A 24,166-nucleotide genomic window follows, 5' to 3' on the forward strand; every position below is an offset into this window, starting at 1 on the left:
TGACAGCTTCCGCTGTAAAAAATCCATATCTATAGAAATAAACACGGAGTTTGTACCTCACTGGATAGCTTCTATATACATTAAACACTATTCGGATTATCCACAACTCCATAATTGTTACCCTGATGACGGCGAAATACGCCCGTGTTGACTTTGTATATATGCAGTTGAACAAATTTGCCTTATTCTATATTTCATATGTTGGATTTGCCCTTGCAGTGGAGATATTTTAAATCAGTTTATATTTTCTCATTGAATGGCGGCAAATACTCAGTGACACATAACCACGTAACCATGTTGGCAGCAGCGGAAAAATTCTAAGCTGACTTGTATACAGTACCAAGAGGAGTCACGATACCTCACTTAGAAACAGTAATGAACAGGATACAGAAACTCCTATTTGACAGAAGCCACATTTGAAACCCACAGAAACCCAGAAACCCACATTTGACAGCTTCTCCAGAGTATAAACACCTGACATTTCCCTGGCATAGCGAATCTTGTTACACAAAGATGCTTGAGGTCTGCTTCACCAAATTACGCTGCCGCATTCCCTCCCTAAATTTCAATTTATACAGGTCGCGTTTGGTTCCCTCTCCACTTTGTTCTTTTTGTGAGAAAGAGGAGACGATACTGCCCTTTCTTCTATCTGCCACCACTTTTCTGCGTTAAGAAAAAGATTGTTGGAGATACCTTTTCGAAGAATTGGCCTGGACTAGACAGAACCTGCAATTCTTCTGTTCGGGGCGTCCACTTTGGGATTCAGCCACAGGGATGCATGCTTCGCTGTCCAAACATTCCTTACAGAATCTAAACGAATGCCCTTCTAAATTCTATTTTTTTTATTGCTTTTAAATTAATTATTCCTCATTCAACAGCACCTTCCTGATTTTATTTTAGCCGGTAATTCAACTTATTCAATGCTATTCGCATAGGTATTAGGAAATTTATGATCTATATTATTTGGAATAATCCACCCATTTCATGGCCAATCCCCCATCGTGGATAGGATCCACACGTGCCACAGGCTACAACAATAACAACAACAAAGGAACAAGAGATCAGGATCGCCAGTCGGCCACTAGAGACTGTGAAGGAGCACGTTTACCTAGGCTAATTATTCACAGGCAACCCTGATCGTAAGAAGGAAATTCACAGAAGAATAAAAATAGGTTGCATCGCATACGGCAGATATTGCCAGCTCCTGACTGGAAGTTTACCATTATTATTGAAAAGTAAGGTGTGCAATCAGAGCATTTCGCCAGAGCTGACATGTGGGGCAGAGACTTGAGAGCAAGTTAAGGACCGCGCAAAGAGCGATCGAACGAAGATTGCTAGGCATAACGTTAAGAGAGAGAAAGAGCGGTTTAGATCAGAGAGCGAAGTGGTGTAGACGATATTATAATTCACATCAAGAGGAAAAAATGTAGCTGGACAGGTCATGTAATGCGCCGGTTAGATAACCGTTGGACCATTAGGGCTACAGAATGGTTACCAAGAGAAGGAAAAGGCAATCGTGGACGACAAAAGTCTAGACGGAGCGATGAAATTAAGAAATTCGCAGGCGCTAGTTGGAATCGGTTAGCGCAGGACAGGCTAACCGGCTGATGATAATGATGATGATGGTGGAGGAGGTGGGCCCCCCCGAAAAAAGATCCTGGGTACGTGCCTGCTACAAAATATGGCAATGTTTGAGAAGAGTAACTGACCCTCATGACCAGTGAGCCTCCGGCCTCGCATTTTCGCTGTCAGCCCAGCCGGTTTGTAGACATTGGTTTTGGTCTGTTAGTTGTCGTGTTTAGAAGCGCCATCATCAGAGTCCGTGGTCTGAGTGAGATCGACCAAGGGACAGGACGTGCATGATGAATCGCGGGTGGCCCCTACTTTCGTGTCGCTCACGCCAGTGTACAGAGAGTGAGTCCCAGTGGCGCTGAAGTTGCGCGTGGTAGAGCCCCAGTCTGGAAAGGACATGGCTTTTAGTGACACAAGTTCTTGGCGCTGAAACAGAACACCTTGACAGTCAAAGTCGACTGTAGTGGTGATTGGTTTATTGTGAGGCGTGTGACTCTGGCGAAAAGTGGTCAACTGAGGCCACCCAGGAAACTCGGAAGGTGCGGGGGGAGTAAGGACGGGACCTGGGCGAAGTCTTAGCTGACTTGTGTTTTATGAAGGCGGTGCTGGGGAGCTCGAGAAAATTGAGGAAATGCCACCAACAAACTCTTCTGTACCCCAAATTAGCATAATCAAATGGTGTACTGTTTTTTCTTCACTTGTGCCAGGGAAATAAGCTGCATTCATTAAACAAAAGGTTTACAAGTTTACTTCTGAAGATAGCAAACCTTGCACGTCAGAAATATATGATTCAGGTGTTCACCATGCCCGACAACTTTCTAAATGATGTCTTGTCAATTAATGGCTAAGTTGAATGATGTTATTTTATAGAATAATTGGCAAACATGAATATATATACATCACGAAGACAAAAAGATCGGGCAAGTCTACTTTGGTACTTCATTAAATTTTAATCGCGGTGAAAGACGTGTGCTAAAGCTTGTATATATTTACGTGAAGTCATTTGTATCAAGTCTGTTATTTGCCTTCTCACAGTCAGCCGTAGCTCATCCTGTGATGTGTTAGTGTGCGAAACAATTTAATGTAACATATTCAGATGTCTTTTGTGTATTCACACGAAAGCAGCTTCAAGTGTTCATGTGTTCAAAGCTGGTTGTTACAAGGGTATGCTTAAGCCCTGCCTTTTGAGTCGCTTTGCCTTCTAGTCATAAACTTAGGTCGAAAGTGAAGACCACAATGATCGTTTTGATTGAATTCATATGCATAGGTTTTCAGATGTATTTGCACTGCTACAGTGCTGTGGGTACTAGCCTATGTCTCCACGTTTGATGTAGTGGTGCCTTATGTACCGTAATAATGTTTCATGCGCACGCATCTTTAGTGCAAATAAAGGTACTTAAAATTGATCAGTCTCTCCTTTGCTATTGTTTGTGGTTGGGAAAGTTATGAGCAGGCACCTGGGCATATAAGTGTGAACAGCAAAGCAATTTCAATATATGAATACAAATCCTCTAGCCTAACAAAACGTCAATAATATTTCAATGGCGACTTCTGAAATCCCCACCATCTCAATTGGACCACAATGTACTTTTCAGTGCTTTGGCAGTAATAACTCAACAACAGGTCAACGGAACTACTACGTCAATTTAACGCAAAATCAATGGTCACCCAACAACCATTCACCAAAACAAACACAACGGGCCGTCTAAGCACAATGGACATTCAATGGTAACTTAACAATTATTCAACATTGAGATACACGATGGTGTTTTAATTAAATTTCAGTGGCCAATATTCAAGAGCCCTCAACGCTCAACACAACAATTCTCCAACAAACTGAATATTTCCTCAATAAAAAACTCAACATTGATCAACTATACTTCAATGACTTCTCAATACCTTTTTTGTACGGGCAGAGCGTGGAAAATGTCTGTTAGCGGTCGACATCGGTAGCCCAGGAACTTCTCACCATGTTAACGAACACTTATGCCTGCCGTTAAAAAAGTATCCTGCACAAACTGCTGCACGAAAGAAAGACGCAAACTGAAGGTTCACGTAGATTTTTGCATGAATTACCGAGACATGCGGGAAATTCAGCCAGCCAGATAAAAGGATCTATATCCCCCCTTCCCCGCGTCATTGAAACAGAAGAAAAATAAACCGACATTGGCTGCAACTTTTCGAAGGCCAGGGGAATTTAGCTTATCAGTTTACAAAACCTGCAGCACGTTTATTTTCTTCAGATAAACGCGCAGGCAGCTGGGAATAAGGAAGACTAAATAACGAAACTGCTTAAATTTTTGAAGTTTTGTTTTCACATTAACATGGTCCCTAAAACCCGGTATTGTGATCAATAGGAATTGCTTTGTATACCTGCTTTCGTGAACCACAGTGATATGATTCGTCATAGGCCTATGCTTCAAATAAAAGGTGTTCAAATGTCAAAGATTTCAGACATTATCTGTGCTGACTGGTGAGTATGAATTACTAAGAAATATAGCTAGGGCATTTTCCTCTCATTTACCGCCCCCACAAGGGAAACGTGCCTGCTTCTTTTATATTTGAAATACCATCTTCTCTTGGAGCAATGAAAGTGATTACAAACCAATCTTTGGTGGCAATTTAAACATTGACGTGCTTAATGTTTTCCCGAATTGTGCGATGTATAGGAAACTAACACATTCACTACTTCTACAGAAATCCGCTCGCAGTCAGACTCACTTTAGCGAACTCTTTAGAGTTAAGATAACAAGTGCCACAAACGAACCTGCCTAGTCGGGTGTTGTTAAACCACATATAAGGTACCTCCTACCTCATATATTTTGCTTTAGGTTATAAGGAAATTCAGCTTTGGGATGAAAGGCAAACGTCAACCCCCTTTCGGCATATATTCTCTGATACCCTTAATCTGTTAACTGTTTGTGTATAATAAAATGGGACGACGTTCTCCGCGGCGCCGACGTTGGCAAGGTACGTTTTGTTTGTTTTTTTTTCTATTTTTTGTAGAACAACTTTTAAGCGCGTGTAATGAACGCTTTCCTTGCAAAATTACATTGTGGCTGCGCAAGGTCAGAAAACCTTGGTTTACCTCAGAGTGCCTAAAAACTGTAAAACGTTAAAATGCACTATACGAGCGCAATTACAGCGAAGCTGTATATTCCTATTCGAAACACTCGTCATCCGGTGACAGAAACCCTATTGCGGGGGTATACATTCGTCCTATGTGCCGGAGAGATAAATTTCTCTTTGAATAGGCATAGAAATGCTTACGCATACAAAACATATGCATTTATCTACGTATCATTCCAGGAAAAAGACACAGTGGAGGACGGGGTTAAGATAACATCATGATGACATAATTATGCCGCAGCGAACCTGGATCACGTCATTGGCTTCGCCGGCAGTGACGTCGTTTCTCTCTCGCCACAAAGCGTGCGCGCGCGCGCAGCAATCTCTCTCCGACTTCGCAATAGGTTCAGAATTGGGTTTCTCTTTAAATGAATGCAATGTGTGGCCCCGGAGTCTCACTAGGTAACTGCGGTATATAACCGAGTCATAAACGCTATTGGAATGGGCCTCTGACAGCTGACGCTGTAAAAAAAATATACACGGACTTCGTACCTCACTGAATATATCCTATATTAAAGTCTCTTCCGATTATCCACAACTCCTTAATTGTTACCCTGATGACGGCGAAATCCGCGCCTGGGAACTGCGTGATGTGTAGGAATGTGTGATAACTTTGCGTTATGCTATACTTAATGGGTTCGATTTGCCCCTGCAATGTAGATATTTTAAATCAGTTTATTTTTTTCTCATTGAATAGCGGCAAATACTCAGTGACACATAACCACGTAACCATGTTGGCATCAAAAACGTTCAATGGGAAGCGCCACATACACAGTGCCACATAGGCAGGGAACGAAGTTGGTCCAACGAACGTTTTGAAGCCACTTCCTTAACTATAGAAGCCGGTGCGTTACCCATAAAGCCATGGCCTACCAAGTGAACCAAGTTGACGCGAAAGAAGCTACCTGCCGATAGACAAACAAGCAGAGACAATGACAAACATGCAGCGAACTTCGTGAAAATCTCGAAGAATGCGAATTTTATTATAACTGAAATATTCTGCTCTCGGTTTATCCAACCAATCCCGCATTTTCTTCCCACAGAACTTGCGCTCATTGCACCTGTGAGCCTGGCGAGAGGAGGTGCCATCTTCTCGGCAACAGGTGCCATTGTATCGATGGTAAATACTACAAGCCTGGTTCCGACGAATGTGTCCAAAATGAAGAGGACTGTAAGTTGGTCAGCCCGGTGAGGTAAGACTCCCATTTAAGTCTGTTACGAGCGTGGCAGTGACGTTGAATTTTGAAAAATTGAAATTTTGAAGTTGAAAAAGGACGATGCCACGTTGAAATGCACGAATCAACTACTCAAAATTTCTGTTCTTTTTTCTCCTCGTGCGCTCGTTCCGCTCGCGCCTTCTCGGACCTCGTTGTCATCGGTGCGTCACCACATCGGCACTGCGACAGGGCGCCACGCTGCATAGACGGAGTCTGAGCTCTGGTGAAGGCGATGGGGGTCGCACAAAGTTCTTTGGTGGACGCGCCTGACAGTGACGCTGCGGACGAATGTTGCACGGCCTCGTGGCACAAAGTACGCGAAAGAAGCAAATGCGCATGTTGAAAGGTGACGCGCGGTGGTGTCGTCAATGCTTGCGTCGCCATGGCGGGGAAGCGTGAGACCTGAGATGCGTTGGAAATGTGGTCGAGAGACGTGAGCTATACGCCCGGTGAGGTGCCGTCGGCGCCGTATTTTCACGAGTGGTATTGCGTGAACCTCGCGCACGCCGTTTCGGCGTCATTGCGACCGGAAAGCGCGTGGTGTGGTAGCTCGCCTGGTGATTGGACATGACCGTTCAGGGATCATGGGGGTGATCGCTGGAGACCACTCGAGGCGTACTCGGCCGTGATGGAATTGACTTTGCTCGTGTGTTCTTATGACGCATGCATCACAATAGCCCCGGCATCAAGTAGTGGCTGAGATGGTGCGGAAAACTTGGCATTTCGTGAATGAATACTTAACTGGACACTAGAAAATATGGCAATGTTTGAGAAGAGTGACTGACCCTCATGACCGGTGAGCCTCAAGCCTCGCATTTTTGCGGTCAGCCCAGCCGGTTTGTAGACATTGGTTCTGGTCTGTTAGTTGTCGTGTTTAGAAGTGCCATCATCAGAGTCCGTGGTCTGAGTGAGATCGACCAAGGGAAAGGACGTGCATGATGAATCGCGGGTGGCCTCTACTTTCGTGCCGCTCACGCCAGTGTACAGAGAGTGAGTCCCAGTGGCGCTGAAGCTGCGCGTGGTAGAGCCCGAGTCTGGAAAGGACTTGGCTTTTGGGGCCACAAGTTCTTGGCACAGAAACAGAACACCTTGACAGTCAAAGTCGACTGTAGTGGTGATGGGTTTATTGTGAGGCGTGTCACTCTTGCGAAAAGTGGTCAACCGAGGCCACCCAGGAAACTCGGGAGGTGCGGGGGGAGTAAGGACGGGACCTGGGCGCAGTCTTAGCTGACTTGTGTTTTATGAAGGCGGTGTTGGGGAGCTTGAGAAAATTGAGGAAATGCCACCCACAAACTCTTCTGTACCCCAAATTAGCATAATCAAATGGTGTGCTGTTTGTTCTTGACTTGTGCCAGGGAGATAAGCTGCATTCATTACGCAAAAGTTTTACAAGTTTACTTCTGATGAAAGCAAACCTTGCACGTCAGAAATATATGATTCAGGTGTTCACCATGCCCGACAACTTTCTAAATGATGTCTGGTCAATTAGTAGCTAAGTTGAGTGATGGGTTTTTATAAAATACTTGGCAAACATGAAAATATATACATCTCGAAGACAAAAAGCCCGGGCAAGTTTTCTTTGGTACTTCATTAAATTTTAATCGCAGTGAAAGACGTGTGCTAAAGCTTGTATATATTTACGTGAAGTCGATTGTATCAAGTCTGTTATTTGCCTTCTCACAGTCAGCCGTAGCTCTTCCTGTGATGTGTTAGTGTGCGAAACAATTTAATGTAACGTATTCAGATGTCTTTTGTGTATTCACACGAAAGCAGCTTCAAGTGTTCATGTGTTCAAAGCTGGTTGTTACAAGGGTGTGCTTAAGCCCTGCCTTTTGAGTCGCTTTGCCTTCTAGTCAAAAACTTAGGTCGAAAGTGAAGACCACAATGATCGTTTTGATTGAATTCATATGCATAGGTTTTCAGATGTATTTGCACTGCAAGAGTGCTGTAGGTACTAGCTTATGTCTCCACGTTTGATGTAGTGGTGCCCTATGTACTGTAATAATGTTTCATGCGCACGCATCTTTAGTGTAAATAAAGGTGCTTGAAATTGATCAGTCTCTCCTTTGCTATTGGTTGTGGTTGGGAAAGTTATGAGCAGTCACCTGGGCATATAAGTGTGAACAGCAAAGCAATTTTAAAATATGAATAAAAATCCTCTAGCCTAACAAAACGTCAATAATATTTCAATGGCGACTTCTGAAATCTTTGCCATCTCAACTGGGCCACAATGTATTTTCAGTGCTTTGGCAGTAATAACCCAGCAACTACTCAGCAACAGAACTACTACGTCAGTTCGACGCAAAATCAATGGTAACCCAACAACCATTCAACAAAAAAAAAGCACAACAGGCCGTCTAAGCACAATGGACTTTCAATGGTAACTTAACAATTATTCAACATTGAGATACGCGATGGTGTTTTAATTAAATTTCAGTGGCCAATATTCAAGAGCCCTCAACGCTCAACCCAACAATTCTCCAACAAACTGAATATTTCCTCAATAAAAAACTCAACATTGACCAACTATACTTCAATGACTTCTCAATACCTTTTTTGTACGGGCAGAGCGTGGAAAATGTCTGTCAGCAGTCGACATCAGTTGCCCAGGAACTTCTCACCATGTTAACGAAAACTTATGCCTGCCGTTAAAAAAGTCTACTCGCACCAACTGCTGCACGAAAGAACGACGCTAACTGAAGGTTCGTGTAGATTTTTGAAGGAATTACCGAGACATGCGGGCGATTCAGCCAGCCAGATAAAGGAATCTTTATCTCCCCTCCCCCGCGTCATTGAAACAGAAGAAAAATAAACCGACATTGGCTGCAACTTTTTGAACGCCTGGGGAATTTAGCTAATCAGTTTACAAAAACTGCGCCCCTTTTATTTTCTTCATATAAACGCGCAGGCAGCTAGGAATAAGGAAGACTAAATGACGACACTGCTTGAATTTTTCAAGTTTTGTTTTCACATTAACATTGTCCCTAAAACCCGGTATTGTGATGAACAGGAGTTGCTTTGTATACCTGATTTCGTGAACAACAGTGACATGATTCGTCATAGGCCTATGCTTCAAATAAAAGGTGTTCAAATGTCAAAGATTTCAGACATTATCTGTGCTGACTGGTGAGTATGAATTACTAAGAAATATAGCTAGGGCATTTTCCTCTCATTTACCGCCCCCACAAGGGAAACGTGCCTGCTTCTTTTATATTTGAAATACCATCTTCTCTTGGAGCAATGAAAGTGATTACAAACCAATCTTTGGTGGCAATTTAAACATTGACGTGCTTAACGTTTTCCCGAATTGTGCGATGTATAGGAAACTAACACATTCACTACTTCTACAGAAATCCGCTCGCAGTCAGACTCACTTTAGCGAACTCTTTAGAGTTAAGATAACAAGTGCCACAAACGAACCTGCCTAGTCGGGTGTTCTTAAACCACATATAATGTACCTCCTACCTCATATATTTCGCTTTAGGTTATAAGGAATTTCAGCTTTGGGATGAAAGGCAAACTTCAACCCCTTTTCGGCATATATTCTCTGATACCCTAAATCTGTTAACTGTTTGCGTATAATAAAATGGGGCGACGTTTTCCGCGGCGCCAACGTTGGAAAGGTACGTATTGTTTTTTCTTTAGTTTTTTTTTTGTAGAACGACTTTTAGGCGCGTATAATGAACGCTTTCCTTTCAAAATTAGATTGTGGCTGCGCAAGGCCAGAAACCCTTGGTTTACCTCAGAGTGCCTAAAAAGTGTAAAACGTTAAAATGCACTATACCAGCATAATTACAGAGAAGCTGTATATTCCTAGGCGAAACACTCGTCATCCAGCGACAGAAACCCTATTGCGGGGGTATGAGCCAATACATTATTCCTACGTGCCGGACAGACAAATTTCTCTTTGGGTAGGCATAGAAATGCTTACGCATACAAAACATATACATTTATCTACGTATCATTCCAGGAAAGAGACACAGTGGAGGACGGCGTTAAGACAATATCATGATGACATAATTATGTCGCAGTGAAGCTGGATCACGTCATTGGCTTCACCGGCAGTGACGTCGTTTCTCTCTCGCCACAGAGCGCGCGCACGCAGCAATCTCTCTCCGACTTCGCAATAGGTTCAGAATTGGGTCTCTCTTTAAATGAATGCAATGTGTGGCCCCGGAGTCTCACTTGGTAACTGCAGTACATAACCGAGTCATCAACACTATTGGAGTGGGCCTATGACAGGTGACCCAGCAAAAAAAATAAACACGGACTTCGTACCTCGCTGGATAGATCCCACATTAAAGTATCTTCCGATTATCCACAACACCTTGATTGTTACCCTGATTACGGTGAAATCCGCGCCTGGGAACTGCGTCATATGTAGGCATGTGTGATAAATTTGCGTGATTCTATACTTAATGGGTTCGACTTGCCCCTGCAATGGACATATTGTAAATCAGTTTATTTTTTTCTCAGTGAATAGCGGAAAATACTCAGTGACACATAACCACGTAACCATGTTGGCATCAAAAATGTTCAATGAGAAGCGCCACATACACAGTAGCACATAAACAGGGAACGATGTTGGTCCAACGAAAGTTTCGAAGCCACTTCCTTAACTATAGCAGCGGGTGCGTTACCCATAAGCCCATGGCCTACCAAGTGGAACAAGTTGACGTGAAAGAAGGTCCCTGCCGACAGACAAACAAGCAGAGACAATGACAAACATGCAGCGAAATTCATGAAAATCTCGACGAATGCGAATTTTATTATAACTGAAATAGTCTGCTTTCGGTTTATCCAAACAATCCCGCATTTCTTCCAACAGCACTTGCGCTCAATGCACCTGTCCGCCCGGCGAGAAGAAGTGCCATCTTCTCGGCAACAAGTGCAATTGTATCGATGGGAAGTACTATATGCCTGGTTCCGACGAATGTGTCCAAAATGAAGAGGACTGTAAGTTCGTCAGCCCGGCGAGGTAAGACTCCCATTTAAGTCTGTTACGAGCGTGGCAGTGACGTTGCATTTTGAAAAATTGAAGTTTTGAAGTTGAAAAAAGACGATGCCACGTTGAAATGCAAGAAGCAACTACTCGAATGTTCTGTTTTTTTTTATCCTCGTACGCTCGTTCCGCTCGCGCCTTCTCGGACTTCGTTGTCATCGGTGCGTCACCACATCGGCACTGCGACATGTCGCCACGCTGCATAGACGAAGTCTGAGCTCTGGTGAAGGCGATGGGGGTCGCACAAATTTCTTTGGTTGTAGTGGCTGACAGTGACGCGGCAGACTAATGTTGCACGGCCTCGTGGCACAAAGCACGCGGAAGAAGCAAACGCGCATGTCGCAAGGTGACGCGCGGTTATGTCGTCAATGCTTGCGTCGCCGTGGCGGGGACGCCTGAAACCTGAGATGCGTTGGAAATGTCGTCGAGGGACGCGAGCTTTACGCCCGGTGAGGTGCCGTCGGCGCCGTATTTTCGCGAGTGGTAATGGGTGAACCTTCCGCACGCCCTTTCGGCGTCATTGCGACCGGACAGCGCGTGGTGTGGTAGCTCGCCTGGTGATTGGACAGGACGGTTCAAGGATCATGAGGGCGATCACCGGAGACCACTCGAGGCGTACTCGGTCGTGATAGAATGGACTTCGCTGGTGTAGTCCTAGCGACGCATTCATTAAAATAGCCCCGGCATCATGTAGTGGCTGAGATGATGCGTAGCATAACAAGTGCCACAAACGAACCTGCCTGCTCTGGAGTACTTAAACCACATATGCTACCTCTCATCTCATTTAGGTTTAAGATATAAGGATTTTCATTTTTGGGATGCAAGGCCAAGTTCAACCATTCAACCCCTTTTCAACACGTAATTACTGATACCCTTAATCTGTCAACTGTTTGTCTATAGCGATATGGGACGACGTTTTCCGCCGCACCGACGTTGACAAGGCACCTGTTCTTTTTTTGTGTGTTTGTTTTTTAGTACACCGACTTTTAAGCGCGTATAACGAATGTTTTCCTCAGAAAATTAGAGAATGGCCGCGCAAGGCCAGAAAACCTCGACTTACATCAGAGCGCCAAAAAGCTATAAAACCTTAAAGTGCACTCTGCGAGCGCTTCTAGAGCGAAGCTGTATATTCCTTGGCGAAACACTCGTGGTCCGACCACAGAAACCCTACTGCGGGGGTATGAGCCATTGTTTAGGAGGGTATGTGCCATTGCATTCATCTTACGTCACGGATGGACAAGCGTCGCGTCGAAACCCCGTAATTTGTTCAAATTAAGCGTGATTTTTCCGACACCAGTGCCATCGCACCGCGGCATCAGGTTTATGAAGATATATGCTTGACTTCAAGACCATTTTCGACCCTGTAAGTTTCTTTTGTGCACTACCGCGAGGACTTTTATGCCCGAAGCGGGCGCTACGTCGGCTAACCCTAACGCTGTACCCGCCGACGATTTCGTCACTTGGACGGACGCCAGTGCTTCCACCGGCACAGAGACATCTACCCAAGTCTTGCCAACAACACTACAATGAATTACGAAGTGATCGGCCGAGAAATCTACCCCTCGGAGGTTTCTGTCAGGAACGGGTGGTGCGACATCGCCCACGAAGAGCGACCAAGCCTAAGTCTAGCCTCAACATGGCTGCCAACGTGGCAGCCTCCAGCGCCAGAGCGAAAGCACTCAAACCCATGTCGGCCCGTAAACAAATCATCAAGGCAAGTAGAAAGTCTTTACTCCCGCAAAACGAGACCAAAGTAGTAATTCGCATCCGCGGCCGACTGAACTTCGCCAAAACCGGACACGTGGGAATTGTGCAGGCCATTCAAAAGCAGCCGGACTCGAACCGATGCAGTGCGACGGGGACACGATTTGCCCCAACCTCAAACAGAACATCGCGGTCGTGAGTTCCCGGCTACCCGAGAACGTCAACGAATATTTGAAAATTCAGACCGTCACCATCGGCGGGCAGAAGTACGAGGCCTTCTCCTACCAGACTGCACCGGACGACACGTGCAAGGGAGTCATTCGCAACATTCCGCTCCACCACACGCAAGAAACAATAAGCAGGTCCATCGTCAACCCGAGAAACCCCCTCGCACTGGCGGTGAAGCGTATTAAGGAAACCGGGACGGTGATCATTGTCTTCGAAGGTCACTAAAGTTCCCAACCACGTGATGTACGGATGTGCATGGGTAGAGTGCTCGCTCTACAGGAAGCAGATCGCCATATGTCAGTCTTGCGGCCAACTTGGGCACCTAGCAGACGTATGCCCCACACCGGAGAAGCATACTTGCTGGGATTGTGGCATTCCAGACCCCGGAGAATATCACGCTTGTGAAGAAGTCTCTTGCGCGCTGTGCGGCGAGAAACACCGCACGGCCAGCAAGGAATGCAAGAGCAGATACCGGGTCCCATACGTGGTACGCAAACGAAGGATCGAGAACAAGCAGGCAGCCATTGCGTCCAAGAAACTTCGAGAAAAAGCGACGAGTCTCTTAAGGCAGAACGGCGCAGGTGCGGCGCAGAAGTCAGACGGACAGCGGGAGCGCAGAGGACGCTCCAGATCCAGAGTGAGCTCGGAATCCCGATCGGCCAGCAGAGGTCGCAGGAGCCGCTCCCGCACACTCGGGAGCAGGGGCCGCTCCACCACGGGCGTGCGCTTCGCACCCGCGGCCGGAGCTAATAGCTGGGCCCAGCGAGTCAAGGCGACAACGGGATGCCAGGCCTCAGCTACGGCAGGGACGCTGCCCACTAACTCCGGGCGACTGAGGGATCAATCTCAGGTGAGCTTGCAAGCGCGGCCAGAGAATAATGAACACAAAATATCTTCGAGAGAATCAAAGTACTCGAGCACGAAAATGCTCAACTCAGACGCACAATGACAGAACTGGCTAACGAGAATAGATTGCTTAAAACGCAAATTAGCTCACGAACTCTACAGACACAGAGCATGCACATGGACACATCACCCAGTCCGAATCCCTCCAGCGTAGCGGAATCAGAAACGACTAGTGAAAGCCCACCCGCGGGCACAACAGCCACCACGAAACGCAAGGCCAAGACCACGGAATGTGACATGCCTGCCAAGGACATAGACGGTAAATTGGACAAGATCCTTAGTACCCTAGGTCAACTACAATTCGATGTCGAGCCACTAGAGAAGGGGCACGACACACTAGTAGAGGCGGTCGATGGCCTAACGAGCAGGGTAGAAGTGATTGGGAAGAGCTTCGGTGCCAGGATCGAGGGCCTCGAAAGGGCCGTCTTTACTCCCTCCTCGGCACCGGTCAACTCCCCTGCCTACCCCATAGTCAGAAGGAACACTTCAACAAGCGATATTGTCACACCCAAAATGGCGGTAAAGTCCGCAACCATTGTAGAAAGTAAAAATGGAGAAGGCAAATAAGCCAGAACCAGCCGAAGGGCACCAAGCGCAAACGAACAATCAAGCCAAGCTCATAATCTGGCAATGGAATTGTCGCGCGTTCCGCAAGAAGAAATCGGTCTCGCAACAGCACATCAGACACACTACAGACAAGCCGGACATCATACTCATTCAAGAGACCAACACCGACACACCAACACTTCCGGGTTATGAAACAAATTCCGTTCCACAAACAAAAGCGTGCAGCGGCGTAGCGACGTTTGTCTGTAACAGGCTCGCGTGGGTCGAAATTGACAAAAGTAATCCGGATGGCAAATGCGAGCACTTGTGCATAGAAGTCTTTCCCAAAGGCAAGAAGGCTAAGAGCATACTAGCACTGAACATGTAGAGCAGGCCGAACCACAGAACGAAAAGTTTCAGAAGACTGTTGAAAAAGGCCAGGGACAAAGCCGGGGACAACCCACTGATTATTGACGGAGATTTCAACGCCCCAAACGTAGAATGGGGCTACGGCGTCACCAGCGACAAAGGCAGAAATCTTGCCACCGATGCGGAAGAGATGGGCCTCAACCTTATCACGTCCGCGCTCTACCCTACCAGGATGGGCAACTCGGTCTCGAGGGACACCACCCCAGACCTCACATTCGTTATCAACACCGAGGGGGCCACCTGGCATAATACCGGCGACGACCTCGGCAGCGACCATTACATTGTGGAAACGTCAATGCCAATCGCCTTGAAACCACTACGAAAGTGGAGATACACGGATTTGGATGCGTTTAGACAGATAAGAAAGGAACGTACCGGCAAGCCCGCTACACTAGAACAGTGGACGCAAGAACTAAAGGAGGACGCCCACAACGCGACCCAGGAAATAGAAACAGATGTCCAGACAATCTGGATGGACGCTAAGCTCGCTCACATGCTGGAAGCGAAAAGATCCATACTGCAGAGATGGCGTACACAGAGACTCAAAAGAATGCTTAGGAAAAAGATTGCATTACTGAACAAGGACACTGAGCACCACTGAGTAGTACTCTCCAACCAACAATGGGACGAAGTATGTCCTAGGGCCGATGGCAGCTTGACATATGGAAAAACGTGGAACCTACTCAAACACCTTCTTAACAAAGGTCAAACCAGGAGCTCCCAGACCAAGGCCGCTGACAAGATAGCATAAGGTGAACTCAAAAACTCCAACGAGCAGGAATTCATGGCAAGACTTGCCTAAAGATACATGCCACTCTAGAGCAGCCACGAAAACGAGGTCGAGGCATCCAGTTCCCCGTACACAGGAGCGGACAACCCCGACCTCGATGAACCCTTCACCCTGGAAGAAATCAGGACTATCCTTCAAAACTTGAATGGCACATCGGCCCCAGGTCCGGACGGTGTTAGTAACAAGGCCCTTCGTAACTTGGACGAAGACTCCGTCCGGTTCCTAGCGCATCAGATCAATCAGGTCTGTGCTTCCGGCAGGGTTCCAGCGGAATTCCAAAGCCCAACAAGCCCTCGGGCGTCGAGAACCTCAGAGCCATATCACCCACGTCGTGCGTGGGTAAGGCGGTGGAACGCGCCATTCAGAACAGAATCTCCAGATTCCTCGAAACCAAGGGACTGTTACCACACACCCTCATCGGATTTAGACCCGGTCTATCAACTCAAGACACCATGATTATAATCAAGCACCAAATCATTGATGACCTCATTAGAAACGCCAAGGCCATTCTTGGGTTGGATCTAGAGAAAGCGTTCGATAACCTCTCTCACCAATACATTGTGGTCACCATTTCCGAACTCAACCTCGGAGCTAGGTTCCACTCATACGTCAAGTCATTCTTGGATAGCAGGACGGCTACGCTCCGATTTGCCGACCTCTTCACGGAGACACTCTCGCTAGGGAGCAGGGGCACTCCCAAAGGCTCGGTCATCTCCCCTATGCTTTTCAACCTTGCCATAGCGGGACTTGCTGAGAAACTAGGGCAGATCCACGGGCTCGAGCATACCATATACGCAGATGACATCACCATGTGGGTGTCCAAAGGAACCCCGGGCATGGTGCAGGATATCTTGCAAGAAGCAGTGAACGCCAAAGAAGAATTTCTAATTCCCACGGGACTCAGATGCTCGCCTACCAAGTCGGAGCTGCTCGTACGAGGACCCGCGCATAAGGGCCGCAGGCCATACTCGTGAGACTGCGATTATAATCAAGAAATTACCGTACGAACCACTTCGGGACACGCCATACCGTGCGTCGACAAAATCAGTCCTGGGTATGATTGTAGAGACTAAAGACGTCAATGCCTCTACGCTTCAGAAGCTCATCAGCAAAACCAACAATGCTATTGGGCTCATCAGAAGAATTCCCAATAGACACAGGGGCCTCAAGGAACATAATCTCATCAAACTCATACACGCGTTCGTCACCTGTCACTTCGCATACGTTGCGGCAATGCTCAATTGTACACGATCTGAAAGAGACAGACTGAATGCCCAAATCAGAAAGGTCACCACGCAGGCCCTCGCCATTCCAACCAGCACCAGCAACGAGAAGCTGGGGCACCTGGGCATGCACAGCACCCTGGAAAAAATTGCCGAAGCCCAGCAGCGCCCCCAGCTTGATAGGCTTTCGACGACGCCTCCGGGGCACACGGTCCTAGAGAAGCTAGGTTTTCCACAAGGAGATATACAAAAAGACCTTGAAGGACCTCCCGCGGGACGTCCGCGCCAAGATCATGGTCCGCCCTGTACCCAGAAACGTTCACCCCGAAAACAACAGAGGCAGACGACAAGCGAGAGGAAAATTCCTTCTTAACTAAGCCTTGGCGAACCACGAACGCTCAGCTTTTGTGGACGCGGCGGCATACAGGGGAAACAAAGCTTTCGCAGTGGCGGTTGCGGGCCGCCGCGGATCCACAAGATATGCAGCCACGGTAATAGCAAAGAAGCCTGAACAGGCCGAACAGGTTGCGATCGCTGTAGCGCTCACCGACGCCAATCTTTCCCATATCTACAGCGACTCCATAGCCGCTATCAGAGCTTTCCAAAAGGCCACGGTCTGAGCACAGGCTCTCAGAATTGTTTCAAAGAAAGAGATTAAGAACCACTTCATATACTGGTTCCCAGCACACTTAGGACCAAAGATCGGCGACGTCCCCAACCTTAACGAGGCGGCAAACGAGGCTGCGCGCGCGCTTACAGACCACGCGGCTTAACCCAACCACTCGGAGAATAAGAACGCGCCCACTACATACAATGAAATCACTAACCACTACTACCTACAACGCAGACAGTATAGCACGCCACACCGCACGCTCACTCGAGCTCAAGGGGTTACACTCAGAATGCTACAAACAGACAAATACCCCACTCAAAACAGATTACACCATTACATTCCTGACCTCTACGACAAGTCTCATTGCACCAATTGCAATACATCCCTTAACGTATATCATTTACTCTGGCCGTGCTCGGAAGCTCACGTAAACTACGAACAGGACAAGCGCAAGTTTGAAGAAGCAATCCGGAGCGAAGAACTCACTCCCCAACTCTGGGCCGTCCAGCAGGTCCACGACGCCGCCAGGAAACTCAACCTCCCGGTTCCGTCTTGCGAGACGCCCACTCCATGAGAGCCCAAAGCTCTCAAGGCCTGCAGGACCTGAATAAAGTTGATTTCCTTCCTTCCTCCTCGTTGGGTTGGCATAGAAATGCTTACGCATATAGAACATATACATTCATCTACGTATCATTCCAGGGAAGAGACACAGTGGGGAACAGTGGGGTTTGGGGCAACATCATGATGGCATAATTATCTCACAGCGAAGCAGGGGCGCGCCATTGGCTTCGCCGGCAGTGACGTCGCTTATCTCTCACCGCAGAGCGCACTCGCAGCGATCTCTCTCCGACTGCGTAAGAGGTTCAAAAATGTGTCCCTGTCTTAAATTAAATGTGCGGCCGCGTGTCTAACTTGGTAATTGAAGCGCATAACCGCGTCAGAAACACTATTGGGATGGGTCCATGACAGCTTCCGCTGTAATATATATATATATATATATATATATATATATATATAAACATGGAGTTTGTACTTCGCTGGATAGCTTCTATGTATATTAAAGACTCTTCCGATTGTCCACAACTACTTAATTGTTACCCTAATGACGGCGAAATACGCGCGTGGTCGCTGTGTATATATGCAGTTGAACAAATTTGCGTGATTCTTTACTTCATGGGTTCGATTTTCCCCTATAATGCAGATATCTTAAATCAGTTTATTTTTTTCTCATTGAAGAGAGGCAAATACTCAGTGACAAAACCAGGTAACCGTGTTGGCATCAAAAAGGTTCAATGAGAAGTGGCACATAAACAGCGGCACATAGACAGGGATTGAAGTTGGTCCAACGAAAGTTTTGAAGCCACTTCCTTAACTATAGCAGCCGGTGAACAAAGTGTACCAAGTTGAAGTGAAAGAAGCTACCTGCCGATAGACAAACCAGCAGAGACACTGACAAACATGCAGCGAACATCGTGAAAATCTTGAATAATGCGAATTTCATTATAGCTGAAATAGTCTGCTCTCGATATGTCCAAACAATCCCGCATTTTCTTCCCACAGCACTTGCGCTCAATGCACCTGTCCGCCCGGCGAGAAGAAATGCAATCGTCTCGGCAACAGGTGCGATTGTATCGATGGGAAATACTACATGCCTGGTTCCGACGAATGTGTCCAAAATGAAGAGGACTGTAGTTTCCTCAGCCCGGCGAGGTAAGACTCCCGTTTAAGTCTGTTACGACCGTGGCAGTGACGTTGAATTTTGAAAAAATTCAAGTTTTGAAGTGATCAATGTTCGTGTTAATGCGATTAGTTCTCTTAAACATTTTCTTAAAAGATTATGGTGCACACGAATGCACTTTCACCTCACGTTAGTGAGCGCTTATATCAACACTTGTGTCCGCTTCAAAATTTATATTTAGTGGTTATCCAATGTACAATCAAGAGCTTCTATTCGTGTATTGCAATATGTGCGCTAAAGTTGTAGTTTAAAAGGTTGTTTGGTAAAATTTGAAGATTATATTTCCAGTGTATGCAATGTTTCCCTCAACGAGTAATCCAGCTTATTAAGTACACTTGGGGTTTGTGGCACAGACGATTTTTAAACACTCTGATAACCTTAAAACAAAACACCCGTTCTCTACGGCACAAATCCGACTCCACTCAGAGCCGGCATTTTTCGCATGAGTCAAACACCTTATACTTTTTAATGTACGTCACGCCGTTTCTGGGGACACTTATCTATGTTTGTATGTGTGTTTGTGTCTATCTTTGTATGTATCTAACCGTTGTCCCACCGCTTGGATCGCTGTGTGGTCCAATGTTTAAAGCAGCATGCTTCTGTGCTGGGAACCGGGTGCGAAACCAACCATCGGATTGATTTTAGTCACCGAGAAAGTGGCAATGTGTACACATGTGCCACTCTTCAACAAACCTCTTACTCACCAACATTGGCCGCTGTAGATGCGGTACTGCGTATGGACCGCTCTTCGATCAAACTCATTCACTTCGACTTTGGTCGCTGGTTATGTTTCAGTAGGTGTGGGCCGCTTAGCAATGAATGTCTCTGACGCAAACGTATTTGAGTACGCATATGCCAATGGGGATGTGCCTCTCTAAAATGACGAAAAAAAAATCGAAGGCCATTTCTTAAAGAAAGATGGTTGAACACGAACCCTTACGCCAATGCAAACTGAATCAAAGCCCAAAACAAACGACCACGCAAGAAACCCAGGAAATGCTGAGTGACCCGATGCTACGCATATGTGATTTGGTTACTTGTTTAGGATTGTATTTTCTTAACGCTGGAGTTGAATGAGGACACATTTCGCTAGGTTGCATATGCTTTATTTTAGATCATGTAGCCGTTGATTACACGCACACGCTCACACTTTCACGGAGGACGACTCTGCACCTGCTCGCGTACGGCAACTGAATACATTTCCAAAAACACATATTAATAATAATATTTGGGGTTTTACGTGCCAAAACCACTTTCTGATTATGAGGAACGCCGTAGTGGTGGACTCCGGAAATTTTGACCACCTGGGGTTCTTTAACGTGCACCTAAATCTAAGCACACGGGTGTTTTCGCATTTCGCCCCCATCGAAATGCGGCCGCCATGGCCGGGATTCGATCCCGCGACCTCGTGCTCAGCAGCCCAACACCATAGCCACTGAGCAACCACATTCAAAGAACACAGTATGCAGCATTATAGTCCTCCAGCGAATAAAGGTGTGAATTTTCATGGAAATATGCTTAGCTTCAGCTGTATTGTCCCTGCGTCGGGAATGAAAGTAGAAATACCAATTTAGACTCGCTCGAGAATAAATTTCAAACCAACCTTGCATGGCACTAACCTCCGAATTCGAGCGTTTCCGTGCGCGCGAATCCGTGCGTGCAGTTAAAAAAGACGACGGTAGCGATTCCCCTCGGCTAAATAAATGGTCACTGTGTGTGCGATAATCGGCAGCAGTCCTTCAAAACCCCTGCATGGTTTTCAGCCGAGTGGCAGCGCTATGATCAGTTCGGTCGGTGGAGCAAGTTCGAGTCTATGACCATTTAAGAATGCCGGGGTAAAGATAGCAGTGATAATGTACTACTTCATACGTGTAAATATGGGCTCCAAAATACTACGAGAGGGAAAGGTAGGATGCTGAACGCCTTGCGTACTGGCTTGATAAAAAGTGATAGGGGCATGTGTAGTTTAATTCCTTATTTTTGTGGGCCATGAGGCAGGTCATTGCATCAACTACAAGGAGGCCACTAAAAGCAGCAAACAAGATCGTTCAGGCCTTCAAGACGGAACGCCGTGTGAAGGACGCTCAGCACAGGCGCTGACCTCGGGCAACAACTGAATATGAAGACCGTGTGATTGTGGCTGCAGTAGCACTGAAGCCGCAGTCCCTGAAGTACTGAAGGAACTTGGCATTAGGGCGCGCGAGACGACTGCGATGCGCCGCCTCGACGAAGCTGGTCTCAAAAAGAGGATTGCTTGCAGGAATCCACTGCTTCGAGGCACCAACAAAGCCAAACGCCTGCAGTTTGGGAAGAATCACGCAGATTGGTTTACCTCCGCCTGGGAAAGTGTTGTATTCACCGAGGAAGGTTCATTCACGACCCGGTGGGACCAGAGAGGGAGTGTGGTGCCCAGAGAACCGCCGGTAGGTGACGTTTTATCCTTAACGGTAATTATATCACTGTAAGAAATGCTGAAAAAACTCTACCGGGCGGTTACCCTTCTTTATGCATTGTGTGATATTGTAGCCTATCAAGTTCTCTCTGGCGTAGGCGCCAGAGAGAACTTGATATTCAAGGCACGGTGTTAGATTACGTTCACCAGCATTAAAGTGTAGTTGTGTTCTCTAATATTACTAATATTATTAGTCTCATCAGTATTAGTTCGCATTTAAAGACATTTTAGCACATACTGAAAGTATAGACACGGAAGAGGAGGCAGTAGGCTGGCAACTGCCACAAACAGAGGCACATCACCAGCCCAATTGCTGTTTCGATTTTAGAGAATAGAAAATAGCAAAATAACTTGAAAGAAATAGGAAAGTGAATAAAAGCCTAAAACAGTACGAAACTTATACATGAGCAGCCGGCGATAAATGCGCGCGCCATGTAGCACAGCGGAATACCGCATGTTTGGCGTAAAGGAAAGGTATTCGAGATAAGTTGAGTGACTGTTGGTTTGGTGTCAACGCATGATCTAATGAGACTTTTCTGCAGTTACAGACCAGAATACCTCCAGCGAGTGGCTGCAAGTGGGCGTTCAGCAGTGTGCGTGTGGGGCCTCGTGACCAAAAAAGGGCTTGGTCCACTAGTCCACATAGAGGACAGATTCACGTTTGCCGCCTACCGCTCAATCTAGGACGACGTGATGGTGCCCTGCTTGCTGAATGGGCCCTTCCCGGAAGGTGATTACATCTTCCAGCAAGACAAGTCGCCCATCCACACATCCGGAAGGGTGACAAGCTTTTTCGAGGATCGTGGAATCGACTCTATAAGGTGGCCGCCCCAGTCTCCAGACCTTAACATTATTGAGAACGTACGGGGCCTTTTGAAAACTGCGCTGGTGGCTCGGTCTGCACGGACTATCGGCCAACGAGCTTTGGGGTGTCACAAAGGAGTGGAAGCGGCTGTGAAGCAACAGATCACTAACGGCCGCCTTGTATAACTCGCTACCCTGAAGAATGGCAGCTGTCGTCGCAGCGAATGGGGACGGCATGAGGTACGGAGAAGTGCGTCGACACAACATATTTCAGATTTTTGTTTTGTCTTGGTGCTCAATACAAAAGAAAAATATACGTATATCTTTTATGTCAATAAATGAATTGATATCTGTTTTTGCATTTTGTGCTCGCGTCTTTTACATTACAGATACAAGATTTATAAAAATATTTACAAACATTTCTAACATTCTTTTTTGCTTCAAGTTTCTTACGTAGCATTATACCTTCGCTATCATCACGGTCAGGGTGCTTTGATTGTGCATGGCGTTATAGCATCAAGTGCAGATATACTAAACGACAGAAAACTTTCTCTGCCGACAGGCAAGTACTTTCCGGCTAAGTGGGAATCTGCCTCGAAGGAAAATTTCCGTGACGTTCAGTGATACACTTTCGAAAAAGCAAACCACAACCAAACCTTCCACTGAGTGCATCGCCCTCACCTATATAGATCTAGTTTAGGCGATGCGCAACAGGCGTAAGGCGAGAGACAGAGCTTCTATACGTTTCGACCGTGCTCGTGCACCACGCTCGATTTGTTACTAGCAGACGACGCGCTGCAGGCATCGCCCGTTGCGCGAGCGGTGAGGGAACATAATATTAGCAGCGCTTGCCCACCGGTCATGACTGGTCATTTTGTTTGCCAATAGATGACGCCAAAAGCGGACGTGGTTTCTTTAGCTGTCGGCTGATGGCGCTGTGGGGAGCCGCCGCAGAGCGCAGGCCACGCGCTCGCGTGTTCCCTTTCATAAAGGACGACAGTGTACATGTGCTTTGGAGAACATGCTGACGCAAAACATCTTGTCGAAGGTGCTCCAAAGCTCATTTCAACGCAAGCTTTGTTTCTAGAGCCTGCTAGTGACTGCTGTTATTACTCGACAAAACGCTGTTGTTGTTCTATACCTGCGAAATTGGACGTCGTAAAACTTTTCTAGTAGAAAAATAGCTGGTCCTTCTCGGTCTTTGTAGTACCCTAATCTAAACCCTAATAATGACGACAACAATGTATCACTAGAAACACTATTTAAAGACGGCCAGCTACCTAGCCAAGCCGCATATATGTGGAGAAAGGCAAACAATATTTCAATATCTATATCACCTATTTCAGCGATGGAGGATGTCCGAATTATCCGCTCTCAGATACTGCAATGAAACAACTGATTTCCTCCACAGCAAAGACTGCGCCAAGTGCAAGTGTGCAGGTGGTGGTAAAGTGTGCACCTGGCCGGACCACGAGTGTGAGTGCATCAATGGGAGGTACTACTTCCCTGGTTCCAAGCAATGCGTCCGAGATTCTAAAGTTTGTGAATCCGGCAACTCAACAAGGTGAGTTCAAAGGAAATTCTAGGCTCCTTATTGAAGCGGATAGTACGATCGTATTGCCAAGAACAGTTCCCTAGAATCAATTTTCTAGATCATTACTGTAGTGCACCCTTTCGACTACACGAACGGGGCCGAGGCAAAATATCACAGTGAAAACGACAGCCACCATGTGTGGACTTGTCGCCTTTGCCTCCTGCCCGTAAAAAAAGTGCGGCTCTGCATCGCAGTGATCCTGAAGTATTTTAACTACGT

General features: G+C 46.6%; 1 protein-coding gene across 19 annotated transcripts in view; it reads left to right on the top strand.

Annotated features, from left to right (window-relative positions):
- LOC135914492 (kielin/chordin-like protein) overlaps positions 1 to 24,166 on the top strand; it is a 584,091-nt gene that overhangs the window by 405,891 nt on the left and 154,034 nt on the right. For 18 of the 19 annotated variants that reach the window (XM_070523555.1, XM_070523565.1, XM_070523554.1 and 15 more), the window contains 2 exons: positions 5,745 to 5,894; positions 10,747 to 10,896. In XM_070523555.1, coding sequence (XP_070379656.1) covers positions 5,745 to 5,894; positions 10,747 to 10,896 — 300 coding nt within the window. The remainder of the gene's footprint in view (positions 1 to 5,744; positions 5,895 to 10,746; positions 10,897 to 24,166) is intronic. The other variant, XM_070523560.1, reaches the window with a different exon arrangement.

Source organism: Dermacentor albipictus, chromosome 8 (genome assembly GCF_038994185.2).
Source record: "Dermacentor albipictus isolate Rhodes 1998 colony chromosome 8, USDA_Dalb.pri_finalv2, whole genome shotgun sequence".
In the NCBI taxonomy this organism is placed as follows: domain Eukaryota; kingdom Metazoa; phylum Arthropoda; class Arachnida; order Ixodida; family Ixodidae; genus Dermacentor; species Dermacentor albipictus.